Here is a 22,988-nt window from a genome sequence, read left to right as displayed (position 1 = left end):
CTTCTCGTTCTTTTTTTCAATAAAATTTATACAATTATTGCATTGCAATTTTTCATAACAAATAAGACTTATACTAAATAATTGATCTCAGTTACAGTGATATTGTACGAAGTGTGCGATACTTTATAAGTTTTACAGCTGATGCAAATAATTAGGAAAGCTAGTATCGTCGTCTAGTCTCGACAAGTGTTACGTGCCGTGACATAAATAAATTATGCAACTGCACTTACGCGGGTGCAGTGCGCCTCAGTCACAAGTGCGCAGGCACATGCCACTCGGCTCGACTCAACGTTAAACTGATCGATAAATATTAACAACGATTGTGCGTTTATTGCAGCTTATATCACTTACACGGTAACTCGAATTTAATGGCATTTCAAAGAAATTAATAAATCAATCAAGATCGTTTTGTTGTTAATGATATTGAACCCAGATTTACAAATTAGTTCCTAGTATACAATACATCGATATGTTTGTAATTAATATCTTGCCCCCCTTGTTACCCTAATTAGTATGTCTGCTTACGTTCATATTTCAGTCATATTGTCTTATGTGATATAACTTTATTTACCTTATATTGGAATATCACTTTTTATTACTACGACTTTGGCTCTCATCATAAGTTGACGGTATTTTCTACGAAACAAACAACCATATAGTTCGATTAAGAACACTTGTGTTTTTTTAGTCTGTTAGGTCTACTGTTAAGTTGAGATTCATATTTAATGTGTCGTATTTTTTAACACTTCTACTTTGAGAAGAGTTTTTTTTAAAGGTCAACAAGACTAAGCTTAGACGATTGTATGTATAACATATTAGACCCATTTGTCAAGAAGTTTGCTAAGATATTACAAATATTTCAGAATGAATAATTCAAACAACTACGAAATTATTCGCATTTTTTTTTTACATCAAATTTACATACTCGTGTATCATTAGGTTTATCGTGACTTGTAAATCTTTCATTTCAAACTCCGTAATCTCTTGAAGATTATTTATCTCGAGGGTACTTTATACCGAATGAAATGTCGCAAAATTTCTAAAGTCTTTTATTTTTTTATTGCTAATTTTATCCTATGATGTTCAATAACATCATTTATTACTGTCATGCTGATATTGCTGAGGATTTTATCTATGACAAGATCGCAGGTTAAAACGATTTTATTCATATTGTGTGTATATGACATCACTATTATAACTTGCCAATAGAAATTGAATGTGATTTATTTGTCCAGACAATAAAGTAAATATTAGCATAGTTTATTATCATACAATTATTATGCTACCAAATAACATTTTGATCATCTTTAAAGATTGTTAGATATTCATGAATATTTTAAAGTAAATGAACATGCAATTTACCTTATATTAAGTAATCAACGTTGTTCGAAAAATTACATGTTAGTTGTTTCAACCATCGATGTGGAAAAGTGGAGGTGTGGTCGAAAATCATGTACCTAGTTATTTTTCCACTTACTGATCCTACAGCAGTTTTCCGTAAGCATGTCACGCTTTGTAACCCTTCTTTATGAATAGTTTGCATACAGTTATTTTAATATTTACATTTCACCTTAGAGCGAGGCAAATACATTAACTACAGACAAATATTGGAATGTTTGTCTTAAATGTGATCGCTAAGGGAAGATTATATTAGATTATCATTATTTCGTTGTTTAAAATATGCTTGTGTTGTAATGACAATATTAATTAAACACTTTAAAAGTTTAAAAATTTTATCCTGGGGGTACTACTGTAAGATCCAAACCACCTAACCCACGGAAGCAGGGCTAAGTGCGTAAGTCTGAATATTTTCAGACGAATACCGAAGACAGTACATATTCACGATAATTGAATGATTTATTGCGTTGGTCACGTTCCGTCGCCATATGGAGTTCTCATGAATAAGTAATGTTCTGGCGCGGTCGTTGTTTCAATTAGCGGTTGTGTCGTCGGTCGGTCGCCCCCCGCCGCCGCCTCCCGTACCCGCCCGTCGGCCAAACTACACGTCACGACGGATCTGATTTAATAGTTGTCCTTTAGTCGGTAAACATTCATTACTATAGAGTTCATTTCTACGTTAACGTGGGCACTTTCGTGGTCTTTATTTATTAATTCCATGTTTTTGTTAATTCACAAGTTATCAAAACATTTTCATGGAACCAAAACTAAGGAAAAACCGTGAAGATCTGCAAGTAGTATCTGATAGATAGATCTGTAAGTAGATTTTTTGCCTTTTATAAAAAACACATCTACGGAATAACTTATAAGTAGGAATCTCTACGAATTTCAAATGTCTTATATTTCAATATCTATTATTTCAGTAATTTGTTACAATTTATCGTAACACTTCACTCAAGGTTTAAAGCTCCCGTTTAAATTGCGGGAGCCCTCGAGCTAAGTTACTCTTAAAGTTCATGCTAAGCGCACTTAACGCTCGACCGCCTCCAAACCCGATGGGACTACGGATTCCGCTTCAGACAAACAACAATCAACTAAAAAAAACCTTCACTTTATATAAGGTTACATTGCAACTTCCTTATAGGTGAATTTATTACTTCGTTTATCGATGTTTAAGTCTAGTTTCAGTTCGATTCTCAAAACAGTATCTTGTATATAATAAACTTTTACGACCTCTCCAAACAATAAAACGTCTTTGGAAACACGACATTTTGTTACATTGTGTCAACTATTCAAACTTATTACCATAACACAACATGAACAGTTGTCGGCGAGTAGGTGTCTAAAGCTCATTAACGGCTCTGTTCACTCGTTTCACTCGGTGCGGGAATGTCCATTGTAATTAAAGCGCATTCGTAATGAGCTATAGCAATTATGCGGTAACATCCGGTGATACCCGGAGCAACACGCGTCCCGGATTAAGGGATCCTGTTGGCCTATGCGGTGTCGGATTAAATTGATACGCCACGACTCAACTCGACTCGTTTATCTATGTAAAGGGTCGGGAAGCGATCCCTTTTATTAGGAGCAGGGACGTAATCGTGCGCGTATAGCTTATTGTTGGCTGTTATGTGGGAATAAGGACGCGTTCAACTTTTATTACGTCTCTCTCGGTGACTACTTAAGACGCCGTTAACAAAGTTATGCTTTCACGCTTCCGCGGCGGCGCTCTTGATCACCCTTTCGATTTGTTTTTGATTGAATAATAACAGGGGAATTTCGGTATTTGAATTTTAATATATCCTAAAACACTTCAACTAAGTAAAAATGTAATGCGTCTTTTATCGGGATCTAAGTTTAAATAAAAAATAAACTGATATGTATCGTTGTGTTTTCTAGAAATTTAAATTATTAATTCAGTCACTGTGGTTCTAACGAGAATTTTATTTTGAAATTAACATGTTGGTAATACGATTTAACCGTACCTGTTGTGATTTATCACGTTTTATTAAAGTCGACTATGTAATAAGTAATGATATAATGCAAATAGTAAAGTTTCATAACAAATAGTAAACAGCTCGACCATGATATCAATTCTACAAAACACGGTATAATTTAGTGCTGTATTATTATCTATTCTTCTACATTGTTACTTTGTCTAGAATAGGGCGACAACAATATTGCTACAAAACGTGCCAACAATCGTTCATTGCTCACGAAAAATATTATGACACGTAAATCAAAACATATTTGATGGTCCGTAATAAAATTGTGAAAGTTCATTGAGCGAGCGCGGCCGGAGAGTTATCCATTTACAGAGAGTTACTGGTCGTTTTATTTTCTTTTATCCGTCCCGTCGAGCGCCCTCCCCCGGAGTCGAGCGCGCTCCGAACCCCGCCGTAAAATACACGCGAAATGTGATAAATGGAAAACTCTTTTTATTGTTGGGACCCGGCCACGCAACGTTACGGGTAGGCAGTCTCCCTGTCCGCCTTATCAAGTTTTCTTATATCCTAGTTACCGCTCAATTTTGCGAGTCTACATAAAAAGCTTTCCTTTTACCCTCATCTAATAGAATTTTACCCTCTTACCGTGGAAGAGTATCGCTACACGTCTTTGCTTTGAGTGTATTGACGTACGGAGATAAATGTCTTGTACAATCTGCTGTAAAATGAGCAACTTAAAAGGAACTGTACATTGGTTTCTGGATTTTAATATTGCTTATTTACTTATAAGTTCAAATAATTGTAATCAGTAGTATTTCAACACCTTTCAAACAATTCTTGTTCACTTGCAATGGTAAATGACTCAAAGTGCCTAATGCTTTCAATAATTTTTTTCATGACTAACAATGTTTTGAAAAACAAACAAAAAGTAAGATATTTTATATCGCTAGTTTAATACCACAGATTTTGTTTACAAGAAGTGTACGAATTTAAATGTTTGCTCTTAAATATTTGAATAGTTGGTATAATGCTTTGTTTGTTCTTTTAATATACAACTCGGTCTGCATTAAGATGAAAACGTTCCCAGTCTCTCTCGGATACAAAGCAATACGACGGAATAAATTCATCCATTTAGATCCGCTTAGTAATGTTTACGTGATGCGAGTACAAATTCAACGAACAGCTAAAACAAATTTACTGTCTTATTATACCGTAATTTGCATTGCTACTCGTACACCTCATTATCGTTTATTTTATATAAGCTCTCACAACTTTTATTACAATCGGAAAAGATAAAGATAACATTCATTTATTCCAATAAAATACTTACTGAGTTTACTAGGACAACCTTATAAATTTTATTCTTATTTAAGAATACTACGTTCTAGTATGAAAATCTTAGTTTAATTTTAAAAGATGTTCTGCAATGAAATAAAGATATTTTTGATTTATGTGTTTTATTCTTTACTATATATAATACTATTTCTGGAGTTTATATCGGTCGAGGAACGTGAATATAAAGTTATGTAAACTAAAATATTCATGTCTAAATCACCCATCGACGTATAATCTGTTTTGATGTTTCAAATAAAGATCGATGAATAAAACTATTTTAATTTTTTTTTGTCTTGAGATTAATTCGGACGTGGCGCTTATTTCTTAACCAAATACAAGATGAACATGTATACATATTTTATAAGAGTCCCTTTCACGTTCATTCGAAAGTGAAGAAGCATATTGCCTTAAATTTGCCGTAAGACGTTCAGAAAGAGTTTTTATTTAAATAATTATTGTGCAGGGTATAACGCTGCTTCAAGACGCTGGCACGTCGGATGACAGTGGAAGGGCATCTGAACGGCTCACGGGCAGCTCATTGGCGCCACGCGACCCCGATTCCTCGCGCGACCGTCTTAGTGACGTACGTATACACTCCAAACCGCTAAACAACTTTTATAAATGTATCAATAACTTTGTAATACCTGTCAGCTTAGTATTATCGGGATTCAATATCATCCTAGACTTACACTTATTTTAATAAAGTTTCTTAAATATTTAAATCTGTCAAACAGACTTGAATTTGCTTTCGTCTAAATTTCCGATCTACTTTATCATTCATGCATGTCAGTGATATTACCATTTGATTCAATGTTGTGACCGTCTCTAAATGTTAGATATGTGTTTACTATTCAGTTGATGTTTGTACAAAATTATTTGCTGCCTTTTACTTGTCCCTCCCACTGTATTCATTTTTGAATGTAATACATTCATGAGATTCGAAGTTTACTATGTGAAGAATACTTAAAATTTGTCTATATATACAAGGGGAGAGACAGGTAAAATTACCTACTACCTCGATCGGTCCAGTCCACTCATATGTTCGCCTTTCTGTCTCCTGCCTACAGGCCAGTAGCCGCTGTAGTTCCGGAAAAGGCTATATCGTGAGTATCCTCATTAATGTCCTACAGCGTACAAGCTCCTCTGGCATGACTCACACGTCCATCGGCTTCGCTTGTTTATACAGACTTTTATTACGTTTACGCGGAAAGCATGGATAAAGTTTGGCTGCTTTTTCTTTTTCCACTAATTCTCAACTCTTGCTTATCTTTCAAATCTTGTAATCTTAAGTGCTATTACAGCAACGTGACTGCAATATAAAATCTAGTTCTCATAGCCTCATCGAAAGCGGTTTCCATATGAACAACTAGCGAGCGGTCGGTTCGGGCACGTAACCTATTCCACGCCTCAATAAAACCAATAATGTATCATTTAGTTGCCATTCCTAGTCGCCAAGCGAGCCGCGAACGCTATTAGGAGTTATTTAAAGGTGAAAGCCATAATTTTCGATTACCTTGTGCAAATTTAGTCCGATCACGCAACACACGGTCCCCGTTCGATATTCGGCGCGTATCGCAGGTAAATCACGAGATTTGTCGAGGCGGTGCCGCCCCGTACTACAGAACATTACGCGCCCGTCCTGAATACTTCATGTACTGTATTTATTTGAAATTGTAATATCTCAGCCCGATCCCTTGTTTCCCTCGACGCGAACACGCCTCGTAAATATCGTATGGATTATTTTGCCTCGACACGATGATAGACTTTCTTTTCAAACAATTTGTATATTGATTGATATTTTTCCATTTTATTGGTTATGGTTTAGGTTATTGCTTAATATTTCCATGCGGGTTTATAATATATCATTCCATTGTTTAAACTAATTTAAATTTACTTTAGTAACATCATTTCTATACGTACATATAAATATTATAAGCAATTAATGTAATTATTCGAGATGGTGTTTTAAATTATAATATTTGCTTGATATAATATTTTATGCATGCAGGAGAAGTTGTGTTATTTGAAGAAACTTTTCAGTGTTATTAATGCATAAACGTCTCTCTTTTGCAGTGTGATAGTGAAGGCGACGACGACAAGGCAAGTACAATAAATATTATTTCGCAGCCGGCACTGCCGGCTGAATTTCCAGCTGTATTTACGTAGCGCGTAAATTAATTAAAGCGGTCCTTTCGGCTCCTTGTGAGCGAAAAGTTGAAACCGGGCGTAGGGAATAAATGTCCGTGTAATGTAAGTGGTGAAGTTGTTCGCTCCCCGGGTTATTACCCCGCACACTCGCGCCCGGATTAATCTATTCCACGGAGAAAACTCTGCACTTGTTTACATATTAATTACCGTCTACTTAGTTTAATGTCCCCGGCAATTCCTGCTGAACTAAGAACTTCAAAGGTAAATCGACAACGAGAGTCGGATTTAATTGAGGATTTATCAACTAAGATAGAGTTTGCGAGACAAACTTCATGTTCGAGGATTTCGTGTTGGCAATTAAGTGTTTAAAATTCGTTTAATTAGAAAAGAAATAAATTCACGGGAAAGAAAAATATACGTCTGTTAAATATTCACTTTACGGATAATGCCTTTCTCGTTTACCTATTTAAACCTAAATGTAATATTATTCTACTAAAAGCTTTAAATTATGGAACTAAAAAACTAATTTCCTCCGATGTATTTTCCACTTAAACGTTAGCAATGAACGAATAGTGAAAAAGTGTAATATGACGCTGCTTTTATTTGCAAACGGGTCAGTCTGCAGGCTCGAGTCGGAGGGGTTGGCGAGTTTCTCTTTGTGCGGACCGTACTCACTGTAGGGGCTTAACTAACTCGTCAACAGGTTGTAAAATGCGAGTGAAAAGCTCGAGTCGTGAACGTGGAGCGCTCTCCGACGCGTGTCGACGTCGCAAAGGGCCCTGATTACGCGCCGCCGCACCGCTTCCTAATTGCAAGATTGGCGCAGTCGCCAAGTGCCCGTAATTAAACATTACATTAACTCTTTTGCTGCTGACGCTACGCCACGCTCGCCTCCTAAACGCTACGTTCAATGTGTGCGTTCCAATTCTGTCACTTGCACAAGTGTGTTCGTACCTAAGTTAAGAGCATATTACATGCTGTAATTTTAACGCCTGCTCTCAAGATATGTACCCACGTACTTATTTGAATCTCTAATCGTAATGTGCATAAGCAAAATTTCTGTACATAAACAAGTCTCAATGCCTTTAATGTAAACAAAACAGAAATAAATATATTTGTGCAATTATGCTAATCAATTATTAGCTAAAGGCTATGTTTACCTTTACTATATTAAGGTGTCAATGTTTAAAATGAATAAATTATAACCAAGAGTATACTTTACCACAGATAAAATCTGCGACTTCGATATTTGCTTGTTCAAAATAAATGTTGAAAGCAAACGATTCTGACAAGTTGCTTTCTTCGAACTACTGCTATTGAAAACTTTAAGTGCACGGTACGTACTGTACCTATACAAGCACAGAATTACGTCGTGAGCGCATTGTTTGTACATCTTTGAAACAACTAAGTTAAGAATTGTTATCTTGTTACAGATATCTATAAATATAAACGCAGTTCCCGTGTACAAACTTTTGTTATAAGAATATTATTACCTTTTGAATTTGTAATCGGAAAAAATATTATTGCAATATATAGCGCATAGAAACAAAATCAGCTACATCCATTGAACATTCTAAACGTTATTTCGATGAAAATAATATAAACATGTTTCCAATGAAATATTGTTTGTAAAAAATAAATGTATCTGAATTTATTTCAACATGAGAGATATCCGCAGTAGTTCCATATGAAATATTCATTTCAAATTGAAAATAAATATTGTTTTTAAACTTTTGTTACTTATTTTAATAGAGTTTTATAATTTGCACGAAAACGATATGTAGCGTAGGGTATGAAAATGAAAGCATGCGATAAATAGAAAAGTTTTTAAATATATAGTATAATTCCATTAATAAATGTCTAGGGTGTTAGAAAAATATAAGAAGGTGTATGTATGATGTGAATTAACACAAACAATTAGCACCAATGCGCTTTCACCTAATCGTATTACAAAGTAAATTGCGCACATTGGAAGCACTTGTTAAATACAGTTTGAATTAAGTGGCACGGCAACACCGGCTAATGGATATTTGAGGAGGAAATCAGTTTGAGCCGCGCCGTGTTGATTAATTAAATCATCCCGGGAGACTTCGCCGCCAGCTCTAGCCGACTTCTACATACCTGTCTAGAGTGTGCGAGTGAGACAGATATACTCTCTCTCGTTCACTGACCGATATTCAAACTGGATGAACTCGTTTAAATGAAAATTATTTACATTGAAACATTTACTACCCTATCTAATCCGCCTCACTCCCGTGGAATAGCTTATTTTCTCACAAAAACGCATTATATTCACCGAAAATTCCGATTATCGGTAAAGTCTACCCGAGCTACACAAAAGAGCTCGCTAGTAACTTTAAAGTAGAATGTTTGCCGATCGCCGTGCAAGTTATGAATAGCGTAGGATATCTCTGCTGAGTAGGAAAAGCCCGCAAACTGTGTTATTAGCTTAGCAATAACGGCGGCTGTGACCACCCCTGCTCGACCGCAGCCCACCGGCACCCGTATACGTAACTTGCCGCTACTTTTTTTGTATCCTGCCAGTAGGTACTTTGAACCTTTTTAAGTTTTTTAAATCGATATTGACCCGTTTCGTTTGTCTTCGTTTTATTGCTGTACATAGAGTTTCTACATTTTGTTTTAGTAAGCTTTTGGAATTTATATTTGAAGAATATTGAAATAATTTCAAAGAAGTTTGAAGTTCGTGGTAACAATTCATTTAATTTAATTGTTGCCAAGTAGTAAAACTAAATACTGAAAATCTTAATTTTTTCATCCAGCGAAAAATAATTTTACATAATACAAATCACAGCAATTGCTTGGTACTCATATTTTTCATGTTTTTCCTGAACTTTATATAAATCGCGTAGTTTCCACAGAATAAGCAAAACGCTCATCATCATTCATCAGCTTGTATATCACTTCTAGTCGATTAGAGTTGGGGCAAAGTTGCGCTGTCTGCTCTATCCGAGCGTGTCAAAGAAAATTTGGGGGCATTAATAAAATCATGAATAAAAATGGTTTTCTATTTCACATAGAAATTGAATTGAATGATTAATAAGAAAAAATGTTCAGACTTACTAAGATGCGGATAAAAAGGCAATTCAAAAATTTCTTTTTATAAATTTCAAGCACACGCAAGTGAAATATCGCCAAAAGGAAAACTTCTAACGCCCCGCAGCGACGGGCGTCTCTTAGCAGAATTTACCTTACGCAAACCTGCCTCGGTTAATTGAAAGAGCTTCTTTCATTTAGGTAATATTTTACGGCGCGGAGTCTGCCGGCGCGGCGGGAATGCGGTTACTCTCAAACACGTAACGTGCCTCCCTTGCTCTCATTCGACGGTCGGTTACGACCCTTTTGTAATGCGAAAACCAACAAGAAAATAATTTAATCTCTCCCACGGAATCGGAATATAAATTTGTTTCCAACATTATCTTAATTGCTACTTCTGTTCTATCAACTCTCAGCGCTGCCTTTGATGAATTGTTTTCAATTTCATTTCGTTTAAAATCACATAATGTTAGCGTCATTTAAAGTGAAGTTTTTATTGGTAATGTTTCAGCATAATAATAAGTTAAACCCGTAACTTTTTAATTTATATTATGTTGTGTTCATTATTTTTTAATTTGAAGAATGTTTATTGTTTGTTGTATATACCTATAGAAAACTTTTTACTAAGTACAAGATTTTAAGGATTCAAAATGTATTTAAACTAAGAACAATGACAAACATTTACTGGACATAAATGCAAATTCGTATAGTTTGTATTTAAGTGTATAGTAGTTGTGTGGTTAGGGCGTGTTATAATTAGCGTTCAAGTCGGAGGAGGGTCGGTGGCGCGGCGTGCCTACACGCGCCGCAATAAATCGCCGGCGACCGCGACTGCGCCGAGGCGCGCAAGATAAGGGTCATCGCGACACCATTAAGTGCTACTACAATGTTGCACCCAGCACACTGCACGCTGCTCTGGCCCCACACATTTTACTACTTCTCACACCTCTTAACACGTCGTCATCGTCGACAAGACTTATGTCGTAAACCCTCAACATATACACGCAAAGTGCGTTTTATAAATTACAATAAACTACGTACATAACTACGTGATTAACATAATGTTTCTGGAATGTTCCACTTTTGTCTTGTAAACGAGCATAAAGTGAAAGAACAAATTGCGAGTTTCCCCAGTATTTTCCTCGCTCGGAAAAATATATGTTTTATTAAAGCTCGGCATTTCCGAGAGCGGGGCAACCCTCGGGCGGGGGGCCGCCGCGCCGTGGTATGGGGTGCCGCGCCAGTGTATAACAGACAGTAGGATATAAAACATATTTACGCGCCTATAAAGTACTCTCGTACGTTCGCTCTCAACCATTTTCTTTGTTCCTCGCTCGCAGCCAATGATAATGCCTTCCACCGTTCGGTTAAACTTATTTCACTTCCATCTTATCGGGCTTTTCTTCGGCCGTTTTATTTACAACCTAAACTCTGTAATACAACACTTTGATATAAACGGTTTAGGGTGGCTGACTTCTTACTGCTACGAATGTTCAATCTTTATTTGACAAATCTCCTTATTTTTTCTGAGCAAAATATATTTAGTTGTACAGTTCGTGATTGTTTGCAAAGACAAATAAGTAGACAAATGATCGTGTTATGTTTAAGTCAGTGAACAGAAAGAGGAGAGCACACTCGAAGCCACTAAGAAAGCGAGAGAGACAGAGAGAGAAAGAGAGCGGAACGGAAGCCGGAGTGCTAACAGTAAAGCGAGGAGCGTCTTAATCTTGTGCGACAGTACGGCTCTGAGTAGAAACCCCTTGCGTAGGTGAGAGGGTGTAATAACAAGCCGCCCCCACCCTGCACTTCACCACCCGTTTATCGCCCACAAGCTTTCCTGCTTGCAAACTTTGGAGATCCGTATTATTCTCTCGTACAAACACGCTCGACTTGGAACCAACTTGCAACGATGCAAAGTTAAAATTGTTTTTCGTATCCTTTGCATTTTAAAGTCTTTTGTAGTTATTTATTAATTATTATGACTGTATGTTCTTCTATCCTATTGCATCCATATACATGTGCATGTCAGCTGTTATGTTTTGTGTTTACTTTTTTGTGATATTTGTTATCATAATTTTATAAGTGTATCTATAAACATATCTTTTCCTAAAAAGCCGACCACACTATGCTAGTAATGAAATCTGCTTAAAAACAATAATTCTGGATGTGAATATTAAATATCAACTTCATATTGTATAGTCCTCACCGGGCATTATACGAGAAGGAAAAAAAAAGATTGTTGCCACTTCGGAAGCACATAGAGGACAAAGATGCTTCGTCAAAGGGCCGTAATTATCCGTAGGCGGGTGAGTGGTGGCACTCGACGTCAACGCCGAGGTCGAGATATCTCTCGACGGATCAGCGATTCACTCGGGATGCGCTCTGCGATTCCGTTTGTCGCTGCACCGGCTGCGGTGCGGTGTGAGCTCCCGCTCTGATAAACGCGCCTCAACGTGCTTTGAGTGTGAAGCGCCTTTAACCACTGAAGCAATCTGAGAGCTTAGCGATGCTGCGTTAGTGCTCTGGGCGGGGCTCAGGCGATATCCGTCATATTTGCAGCCATTTCATACACGTAAACTCGCCGCATGTAGACGTAAGTCAACTTTGAATATGTGATACCTGAGGTTTATACTAACTCGCCAAGTATGTATTTATTTTAAGAACCGGTCTCGACAGCTTCATATTAAATTTTGGTCATGTTTTTCGAATGTTTGTGTCGTCATCCTGTTGACATAATCCAACCAACTAGAAACAAATTGTGATACAAATTATTATGCATATATAATTCACGATTTGCGGAATTTAGATAGTAGATGATATCATAATATTTGAACAATAACCCCATCATTAATGAAGTCAAAACCAAAATGTGATTATGCATATCGAGTGAATCAATTAGCATCAATTACAACGGCACGTTAAATAGGTATACCACAAAGCCATTCGCACATAGTCGAGCGCGACTCGCTACGGGACGTAATTAGCCAACGGCTAAGTTCACAAGAATATTTTAAACCAAAACGTGCATGCCCGCCTCGCCGCCCGCCGCCTTCCCGCCTCTGGACCGCAATTCGCATTTAATTTATTCAAGTTTCAACCGAATTATCCTGCTCTTTCTGTTTAGTCCAATTATTTCAGAAAAAGTATCACATTCGTACACCATTAAGAGTAGACAAAAAGTTTCCCGCGATCGTGCCGTATTCTCTGATTAGTGCGCCAGACGTACCCTCTTATTGTATTCATTGTCCTAAATGTCCTTGTTTTTTTATCAGATTAAAGGTAAATTACACTCGACAAGTACTTACTACACGTACAAAGTAAATCGGTTAGCAACGCCGCCGGTAAATGGAAAAGTTCTTCGTGAACAAATAGGATACCCTTGTCTAGCTAATGCGATAAACTTTTCCTTTATTTCTCCTCTACCCCTCGTGCGCTCTTAGAAGTTTTTTTGTCTTTATTTTACTGCCAGTGTAAAGTTATGATTTCATATTACAGTTACGCTTTTTACAGTCATAAAATATATCAAGCATCGCGAGTGAATCGAACATTCTTCCGCCCGAGGAAGATAAGAACGAGTAACTGTTCGAGTTTCAGCGGTCGTTATTTATGTCGTAAATTGTTGCCGATCGTTAGCGGCGGGCAGCGGCGAAAATAAGCATGCGACGACGTCTTGATAAAGCTGCCGCGTCTATCGCCTCATAACTCTAACCGTTCTAATCCATTAATAATTTACAAACTCCGTGACAAAAGCCAATTTGTGTATTCCGTCTGGAGTGAAATTTCAGTGAATTATTATAAAGTAATCTAAGTTAGGCGATCCGTTGGGAGATGGGGCGCTCTGGCAGGTAGGGTTACCAGGGACGCAAACTTTGTGATACACTTTTATTCTTAATGAAAATTGTTGTAATATTGTTATTTCACCTTGATATATTCTAAATAAAATTAATAAGAATTTTACACCAAATGTTAGCTAAAAGCTTACTAATTTTTACTTCACTGTTAGAAAGAAGACTGAAGAAATAGGCAAAGTTTATTTAATTTCTACACAACCCTATTTTTTTAAAGAAGATAATTTACATTCATTTCAAATTTATAAGTCAATTATTTTTGAGGTAGTATAATACCGTGAATTGGACAACCCTATTATACGAGGTGTTTAAACACACGCCCAATCGGTTCCCGGCTGGCGAGTGGCAAGGAATGGTCGGCATTGCATCGGAGACGGAATCATTGGAGCGTGCGGTAGTTGGCCGGATTAATTGCTCGTTTTAGCGCGAGACGAGTGAGTGCTTACGCTGCGCTTTCACACTGCCGAGCGCTGACGGCTTTAAACTATCGCATCGCCTTTTACCTTTTACCGTTTCCCCTTTTTATGCAGAATATAAATTAACTTATTTTCGTAATATCATTGCTTTTAATTTTTTTTTTAAAACAAATTAAATGTGTATTTTATATCATAAAGATTTACACAGTAACGTGAACCCTACTACTCCCAAGAGTGTTTATGCCACTTAGCAGTCCGTCCGTTCCGCATAAACAATTCATTGCGACAGCGCCTTAACAACAAAGTTCGAGGAGCAAGTTGTTTCCCCTTGTGTCTTAATCCCTCTAACAATCCTCCACAACTAATTGTTTCGTGTTTATTTATACGTTGTTCAATCTATGTCACTTATCAAAGCAATCGTCTATTAATAACCGGTCGTCGAGTAAGTTATCCGACTTGGCGGCGGGAACTTTAATTGGCTACCGTGACAAGCCGCTCGTCGTCGCCTCTCCACTTTGTTGTGATAAACATATAATTTGCTTCGAGTGTACACTCACCCGATTGCGCGATCGCATGAATAAATATCAACATCATGAGTACAATACTTATGGACGGCCATTAGCACATTGAGCTCCGGTTTGTATTGCCTTTTACATCTCGATTGCCCACTTAGCCTAGTGGCGTGTTTTATTCATTTTATGTTATCAACGTTGTGCATTGCTTACGAATAACTGATTAAATACATCTCTTGTATTGAATTTTATCTCTATTCATTAAGTGAAAATGTTATTTAATTGATAATAAAATATTATATCGTATGTTGAATAGCAATCATGTCTTTAAAGTAGATAAAACGCTGCATTATATTTATAACACTTCTGTTTAGGAAATCATCATTTATTCTGTCTTGTGTGGTTTTAAAATATTTATATGTCATTGGTATACATTTTATAGTATTACTACAAATTTTTGATGTTGCTGTCTATTTCTAAATACAAAAGTATATGTACTCTTTGCCAATGATTTCTTACTCAATAAAAATCTTGATGTCAGTTATGTATGCCATTTACGTGACTAGAAATATAAAGATGTTTTACACGTACGCTGGAGAGAACTTGTAGAAAGTACACATTTCAGGGAATGGGTACGGTCTTATTCAATTAGTATTCAAAACGTATAAAGAGATCGAAATGAGGTTTTAATGTGTATCAAAGAGTGAATGTAAGTGGTTGAAGTGGGGCCCTCGTGTAATGTCGCTAATGCACGTTCCGGCGGGCTCATTAAAGAGCTTTTTGTACTCGAAGCGTGTTTGTCTCGTTACGTCGACGGTCGCGCGCGCCGCTAAATCGAACCCGGTTCGGTTACACCGCTGTGTCACAATTATGCCGATATGAAGTTCTTTTTTTATTGTTTTATACGCTCTTTAACCTCAATCGACCTTCGTAGTAACTACGGCTCAGTTAACTGGGTTGTTTTTTTGTAACTTGATATGATTTATTTCGATTTGATGCAGACTAGTTGCAGTAATATTTTAAAATGCTAGTTAATCTATTAAAGTTATTTTTTTAAGTGTTTTTTTAAATATTTAGTTAAATAATATTGAAGTATAATGAAGGTCTCATCCTCTGTTTGACGGCACAAGACCGGTGAAAGGCGGATATAGATTGCTATCATGTAAAACGATTGCATTAAATAGATGTGAAAGTTATATTAAAAAGGAACGTATTTTTTATAGTTATATGTTCGTAATTTGAGCTTAAGCCTCATTAGTTTTAATTGACTCGTGGTATAAAATGCAGTTAATATGTTGTTATCCATACCAACACTTCGTTGTCGTTTTATATAAGTACCGCTGTCAAGTATCGACGGGTTTTTCTACTTTTTTTGGAACATACATACCTACGTATCGATAAATTGTTCAATTAAAAAATGCAATCAACATTTCCTTATTTAAATACCGGAATTAAAAAATATCGGTTCGAAAATTTAAAGGCAACGGTTTAAAAATATTGATACGAAAACCAGTTTACCAAACAGAAATGCAAACCGAAGCAGAATTGCGAAATAATGGAATTGGATATATTTTATAAATAAAATAAAAGTGCTCCGAACTCAAATGTTAGAAAATATATTCAAACAATTTGTTTGTCCTGATGCCACGCTATATTGGGAAATGTATTTCAAATTCCAATAACTGAAATCGAATACATACCGTAGTTTCACGCTGCAAATAAAACTAGCTATGAACAACTGTTTTTATGTCGCTGCTTGTACCTAAACTTGTTTTGAAATCGTTACCGATACAAATCGTTTAAATATCAGTTTTCGCAGACATAGTGAAATTTACATTAGTATGTATAATCAGGTCATATGTACAAAAATTGCTGCAGACAGTAATATAGAATTTCGACATCCATTACGCAATTGAAATATGTAGTGTTAATTTCAAGTTATTTACTAATGTGATATGAAATATAAAAGTTGACATTACTAAGCGAATTTAACAAGTGGAATTTTTTAAGCACACAGTACAATATACATATGTTGAACAATATCTAGGTGCTATATCGAATGAAAAGAGCAGTGTATGAAGAATTCAGCATGCAAATGCACTGTATGACGTAGCACGTACACGAATCATTATTTCATACGGATGATAGAGTATTAGTGGAGAGCGCTTAGCGTGCGCTGCGCCGTGTGGAACTTATCCCCCTGTTTACGTGGAGATGGATGCACCCAGCGCTTTGTTGTTTTATACTCCGTCTCGGAGCGAGCTCGCGACGCCTCATTGCTCCGTGTCCTCTTGCCTCTTTATTTTCGGCTCACGTTACTATGTAAATTTATTTTAAAACAAGCGGCGACGAATCTTTTCGCCGTAGTGAGGCATGTGCACTAGCATAAGTTTTCCAGCTCTTAGTTGTGCGCATTCACACAGCTCGTCAAGTTCGTAATGTGTTTAACGAACACATCTACCTTTAAATGCCGTATTGAATACTTCAAGTTTCAGTTCTGCCAGTACTATTTGTTTTGTAATTAACGTTTTTAACGACTTGATAAATAAATAAGTGTTATAAGTTAGTAAATAAGCGATGTTTAAGTGAGGATATGCAAGTTTATATTTAGACTCCTAGTCGGGAATTAATGAATAGCTTTGTTTAAATTCTAAGTTGAAATAAACTATAGACAATAAAAAATAAACAATAGCTATATATTTGTGAAAACAAAAACATCAAGTCGATTATTCGAAACGAGCAATTGCCAATTTTCGTGTTGCCGCTATTATAACATGGGGCGAGTCCGGTGGCCGACCCTCTGCAAACGGCCGGCAACAAACTACATTTTTATACAGAGAGCAAATAGAATGAGTTAGCGGTGCCGCTGTGTCGCTCGCTGTACTCGGAGCTTGAAAATTCGCTTTAATACCTTTGTTCTACAGCGCTTTACGGCTCTCATGTTGCACGGAAACGTTTCAGATTTACTTTTATGTCGGAAATATTTTCTGCGCTCTCCGCTACTGGAACAACATTTTTGAAGATTAGCTACTTCGCGTTACAATTGTGTTTACTGTTGTTGTACTAGCACCAACTGTCGTTCTAATTGTGAATTATCTTAGTTAAAGTAAATTATAATTTTAGACAATCGGTATCATGTATTTTTGCCTTAACTATTAACAAAATTAGTCTGTTATGACAAAATGAACTGAATTGATATAATAGGCAATTGTCAAAAAACAGTTAAACACAACGAGCATATTATGAAAGTCGTTAGACTATCTCGGTTGTTCATTTTTATTTATCGAATGAGTGTGTTTGCAAATATTAAAATGAGAAATACAAACATCGAGAGAGAGAAGGGAAAGTTTGGAACCGGTTACGAGTCCGCAAATATTTGAAGTCGCTAAATTCCCGCGACGCCATTATGTGTTAATTTGTTTGAAAGGCAATAAGCGAAAATTGTAGTATTAATGTTTTTACATGCGATATTTTGTGTTCTGTCGCTAATAAATTTACTTTTTACATGTTAAATTTCGCATAATGTCTCAAAATGTTTATTAACATAGAAACAAAATCTTGTATGTTTTTTAATCAATGTTCAAAATGTAATAAATTCTAGTAGAAAGTAATAATATTGAATACTTCTAAATGATATCGCTTTTGTATTAATGAGTTTCAATTTTCACATTCTTTGTTCTTTGTATGCCGAAATTAGTAACTTATAAACCAAGATTTTTTTAATCAATAGACACTAGTATCTGCATATTAATATGTATGCTATTAACCTGAAAAAAATTATACCTGTGGTACATTCATTGCTACCCGCTACCGCTCTATCGCAATTTTCACGAAATGTTGGTCTAGATTGCTTTCAATAAACACAGAAGCTGCGGCCTATCCATTTTCATCGTTATACTTAAGCATGAACACAAATATCATACATTTTATATCATCTTTATCGCTGTACGACCTTAATGTAATAAATAATGTTATACAGTCAATAACGTTAAATTGATTCGAAGCGTAAGCTTTCAAAATCACAATTTTCATTGTCGGATAACAGCACGTTTACTTTCATCGAGAAATTAAATAAAATAGATGAAATCTCCAGTTTGAGTTTATTCATTACTCGCAACCGCTGTGGCAGGCGGGGCGGCCGACGGCGTGGGGTAGGGGGCGCCACCCTCGTTCTGCTCAGTTTATGGATATAACCTCGACAAAATACCCCTAAAATTGCACTGTTTTTATTACGCTCACTCTTTATCTCTTTTGGTTTGTTGTGCGCGCTATATACGATGTTATTATTTTATTAGCGAACTTGTTGGCTTCTGTAAGGAGTTTTGCTTTGAACATCGCCGTATTATTCTTATTGATTTTGTTTTATTAGAAGTATTACTTGAAAAATCTGATATAAAGCTTTATGTTTTGGATTATACCAAGATTGTAAAGAGATGGAAAGCTCGGTCTTGAAGCAAATCGTACAAGCTTTTACGCTAAGCAACAAAATAATTGTTCCGTCTATGTAATAGTATAATTACCAATTTAAAAAGTAGGAGCACAACTAGGACATACTGAATTCATAAATTAAACTATCAATATCACATAGTAAAAGCTATAAAAAAGCTTCCCCACGCAACTAGGAGTGGAGGGTTGCCGTAATTTATTTACGTTGTTTATACAGGTTATTTTTAGATTCAAGCCTCGTTTAACCTCAAACAAGGTGTTGTATAAATACAGAAGTTATTTCAAAATAAAATTAATTTGCCTCTCTCCAACACTTATTTACAAAATTATTAGTCATTTATTTATTAACGCTTAAATGCATTTAACCACAATGACATTTATTACGTGCAATAATGTTCAACTGTCAAGAGCCAACCAACAAGTTATTTACTGAACAGATATTCAATTTACATATTAATTACGAGCATAGCACAAATGATTAGCGTCGGTGATGACACATTGAGATATACGATATGATTTTTCTATATCTGTTATGTCTAAACATTGTTTAGATGCCAAATAGTTTGTGAGTGCGATAAAACAAGACGGCTGGCAAACGACCAAGTCGAGTACGTCAGGGTAGGATGGGCCCGCGATGTGCAGTGTGCCGCATTACCCGCCTCTACTCTTGTCAACTCGCTTAGCGCTCATTTCCACGGATACATTTTAAATGGAGCCGCCAGATCGCAATTACACTCCCTTTGAGCACACGGAATGCGTTATGTATGACATTCGATTCAATTTCGCACACAAAGTGCGCGCTGTGAAATTCTCTTTCTCTTTGACCGGATCCTCTTATGCAACGCTTTGTTAGTGAAATACATAGCTCCGAGTTTAAACGACAGCGCAGTTTGTCCGCTACTCGGAAATGTTATTTGTTCTCCTTGTGTTAATATTAACATTTCGCGACTACAAATTTGGTTTTCGTGCTTTGTAACGTTTTGTTAATTATTTCAATAACGCCATTCTTTGCTTCACAATTACAAGCCTGAATTATAATTATATTTTCTATTATAGAAACGAGCTTGTTTCTTTTAATAAAACTAATTATAGCAATCACGTCTTCCGTATCACATGTGATGTATCGATTCGTTCGTTTTATTTGGACAAGTGACAGATGGTAGTATCGGTGAGTGGGCTGATCGATGCTGTCAAGTGTACAAACAACTTTGTTGGCAGCGGCGAGTGCTCGTACATTGCACACAGTAGCCGAGAACACCTGGCCCGGACGTGCCACTTCATGTCTACCTTTTAACTAATCTGTTAATCTATTAATTGATACAATCAGAATGTAGAACACCATTCAATTTAAACATTATGACGGTTGGAAGGTATGACCTAATTAATTATTAAGACACTATGAATAAATACATTACTGATGTAACAATAAAATAATCTATTTAGATCTAAATTTGACATATAATTTAACTTGCTAGTTAATCATACAACCATATAATCTCATAATGTTTTAAATTAATGTTCGTTTTACTCTTTCAGAATACAAAGCAACAAAACAATGTCACATTCTCAAAATATCGCGTAGTAAACATTACTTATTCACGAATAGAGCATACGTAAATTTCACGTACAGAGGTTGAGTTGGAGTTAATTAATTTACGCGGGGCAAGGTGAAGCTCGATTAGCGGAATAAATTGGGCTTGCGGCGGCGTAATCCGGGCGCAGTACAGCGCCGACAACAAAGGCGGCCGATCGCCCTGGCAGCCCCGGCCGCCCCCTCGCACGAGAGCCCAGCTTAATGCTAACTCATTATTTATTCACATCTATAACGAGATTGTCAGTACCGTCTCCCCGCCGCTGCCATCGCAGCCTCTCTCTCCTCCATCCCAGGCCACTTATTTGTCTCGCCACTCCGAACGGCGCGTCGCCATATTTACTCGCTTGCTCTTTTTTCGTTCCCCATTATCCTCTTTTCACTTTTTGTTTATACAAGTCATGAAGATGTTTTGATTTTGTTTCTTTTTTGTGGAAGTCTCTGTTAAGTTATTAAGGCTATTTAGATTATGACACGCTTTGAGGATTTCTTTTGCAATTTGAAATGTTACTTTGATATTCCATTTCAAATGTTCTCCCGTTTCAATTCAGAGTTTGTTGTTTGTTCATAAAAGCAGTTGATTGTGGATTCTAGTCCAATTTTACGTTTTTAAATTCTTATAAAGTCCTATTACAAGCTATCGTTCTTTGTACTCTTCTAGCGCAGTTAGGTTAAAAAAAGCTAGTGTTTATTACTTTTGCTTCTCTAGAATAGAAAACAATACACCAGTATTTCTAAGGCATACAATGAAGACGGAATATTTCAGTTTACACGTCAATGGATTTAATCATTCTTTCTCTGCAAACAATATAAAACTGTAATATCACAACTTCAAGATTTGCTATTGCTTTTTCCCGTCTAAAATATGTTGTAAGGAAAAAATGTACATCCATCTTAAAGCAATCAACTAGTTAAAAATAAATAAATAGGTCTCAAGACCTACTGCTATATGAATTAATAAAACTCCGCTTTTATACAATCTTTTATTAATTACTTTTTGAACTAAACATCAAACAATGGTGTTATTAATCTTAAATGCCATTTTACTTAATTAGGAAACAGTGTTTTATTCATTAGTAAGACAAGAATAAGGTCATACTAATAAAGATAAAATATCACTTGTTTAAATACAATCGAAACAATAAAGAAAATACTTATAGCGTGCACATTTCAATTATAATTACTTTATTTCGCTTTTTGTTTTGAAATATTTGTTATTGAAGTAAGAACACTTGTGTTAAAACGGAACGCTTCGCAAATAGCACGTACTAAAATTCAATTTTAAAAGCATCTTTTTATCCAACGCAAATTGTATGATAGGTGGTGGTTGCGTTAAACGCGCCGTGAAAACGCACCGCATGTAACCGAGCTCTGGAACAATGTTACCACTAGAGAATTTTTATTCAAAAGAAGATACTCGGAGCGGTGAAGCACTCGCAAACGGCTAGATAATGCCGGAAGATACTCGGCGCAGTCGTTGAAAATTTTATGTCACCTCGCGCTCTTCTCTGCGCCTCGCCACCCGCGCCCGCGCCGCCCCCCATCCAACTCTGTTCCCCACTCGCCGTCGCTAAATGCAAATATTAACACGCGGCCGTGTGCATTTTTATTTTTTCAACAATGCACTGTTTATTTTTTTTTTGTTTCTTAACTGTTTTGTAGAAGAGCTTTTCCCCTTTATTGCGTATTTGTGCTATTATTTTGCAAAATCTTCTTTTGTATTTACGTATTCTAGTGGTTTATTATTGCGAAAAATGTTGCCTTTTTTTAGCCTCGTTCATGTTATTTTATCGTAGTAGTGTTTCTATCTATTTTTTTTTTGTTTTCGGTACCGTGACCGAATCTTGTAGATTATTTGGAATATACATATACCCATATTTATTGTATCTGCCTTAATCTCTTGTTAATGTATGGCACATATTTGGGCAATACTTTGTATGAAATTTATTAATAAATTTGCCTTGAAGCTGCTCTCCGGCATGACCGCATTCCGGTTTGAAGGGTGCCATGGACAATATTACTGGGTCAATGAGATATTTTATATTCCTGAAGCAAAACTTGTCAAAAATCGGTACATTGCTAACCTAAAAGAGGTACAGATAAAATTAATTCTCTTTGGCGACAAACTTTACGCAGCATCATTCTTGATGACTACAAATAAAGTAATGTTATAAAAGGATTATGGTATGAACTTTGTTTGGCTAGATCGTAGGCTAAACGTTATTTAGATTTGCGTGTATTCCATGACGCTAATGACAGCATCGTGCCCGCCACATACCTGTCTCGTATTCTTA

At 36.3% G+C, this 22,988-nt stretch overlaps 1 protein-coding gene across 1 annotated transcript in view; it reads left to right on the top strand.

Annotated features, from left to right (window-relative positions):
• Nucleotides 1-22,988, top strand: part of LOC106108450 (fibrosin-1-like protein) — a 57,195-nt gene that overhangs the window by 18,254 nt on the left and 15,953 nt on the right. Inside the window, exons 3-5 of the mRNA XM_013289615.1 lie at nucleotides 5,143-5,262; nucleotides 5,747-5,782; nucleotides 6,753-6,779. Coding sequence (XP_013145069.1) covers nucleotides 5,143-5,262; nucleotides 5,747-5,782; nucleotides 6,753-6,779 — 183 coding nt within the window. The remainder of the gene's footprint in view (nucleotides 1-5,142; nucleotides 5,263-5,746; nucleotides 5,783-6,752; nucleotides 6,780-22,988) is intronic.

Source organism: Papilio polytes, unplaced genomic scaffold, assembly GCF_000836215.1.
Source record: "Papilio polytes unplaced genomic scaffold, Ppol_1.0 DF821511.1, whole genome shotgun sequence".
NCBI classification, from domain to species: Eukaryota; Metazoa; Arthropoda; class Insecta; order Lepidoptera; family Papilionidae; genus Papilio; species Papilio polytes.
Note: the sequence above shows the minus strand (reverse complement) of the source record. Positions and strands in the feature narration are given on the sequence as shown.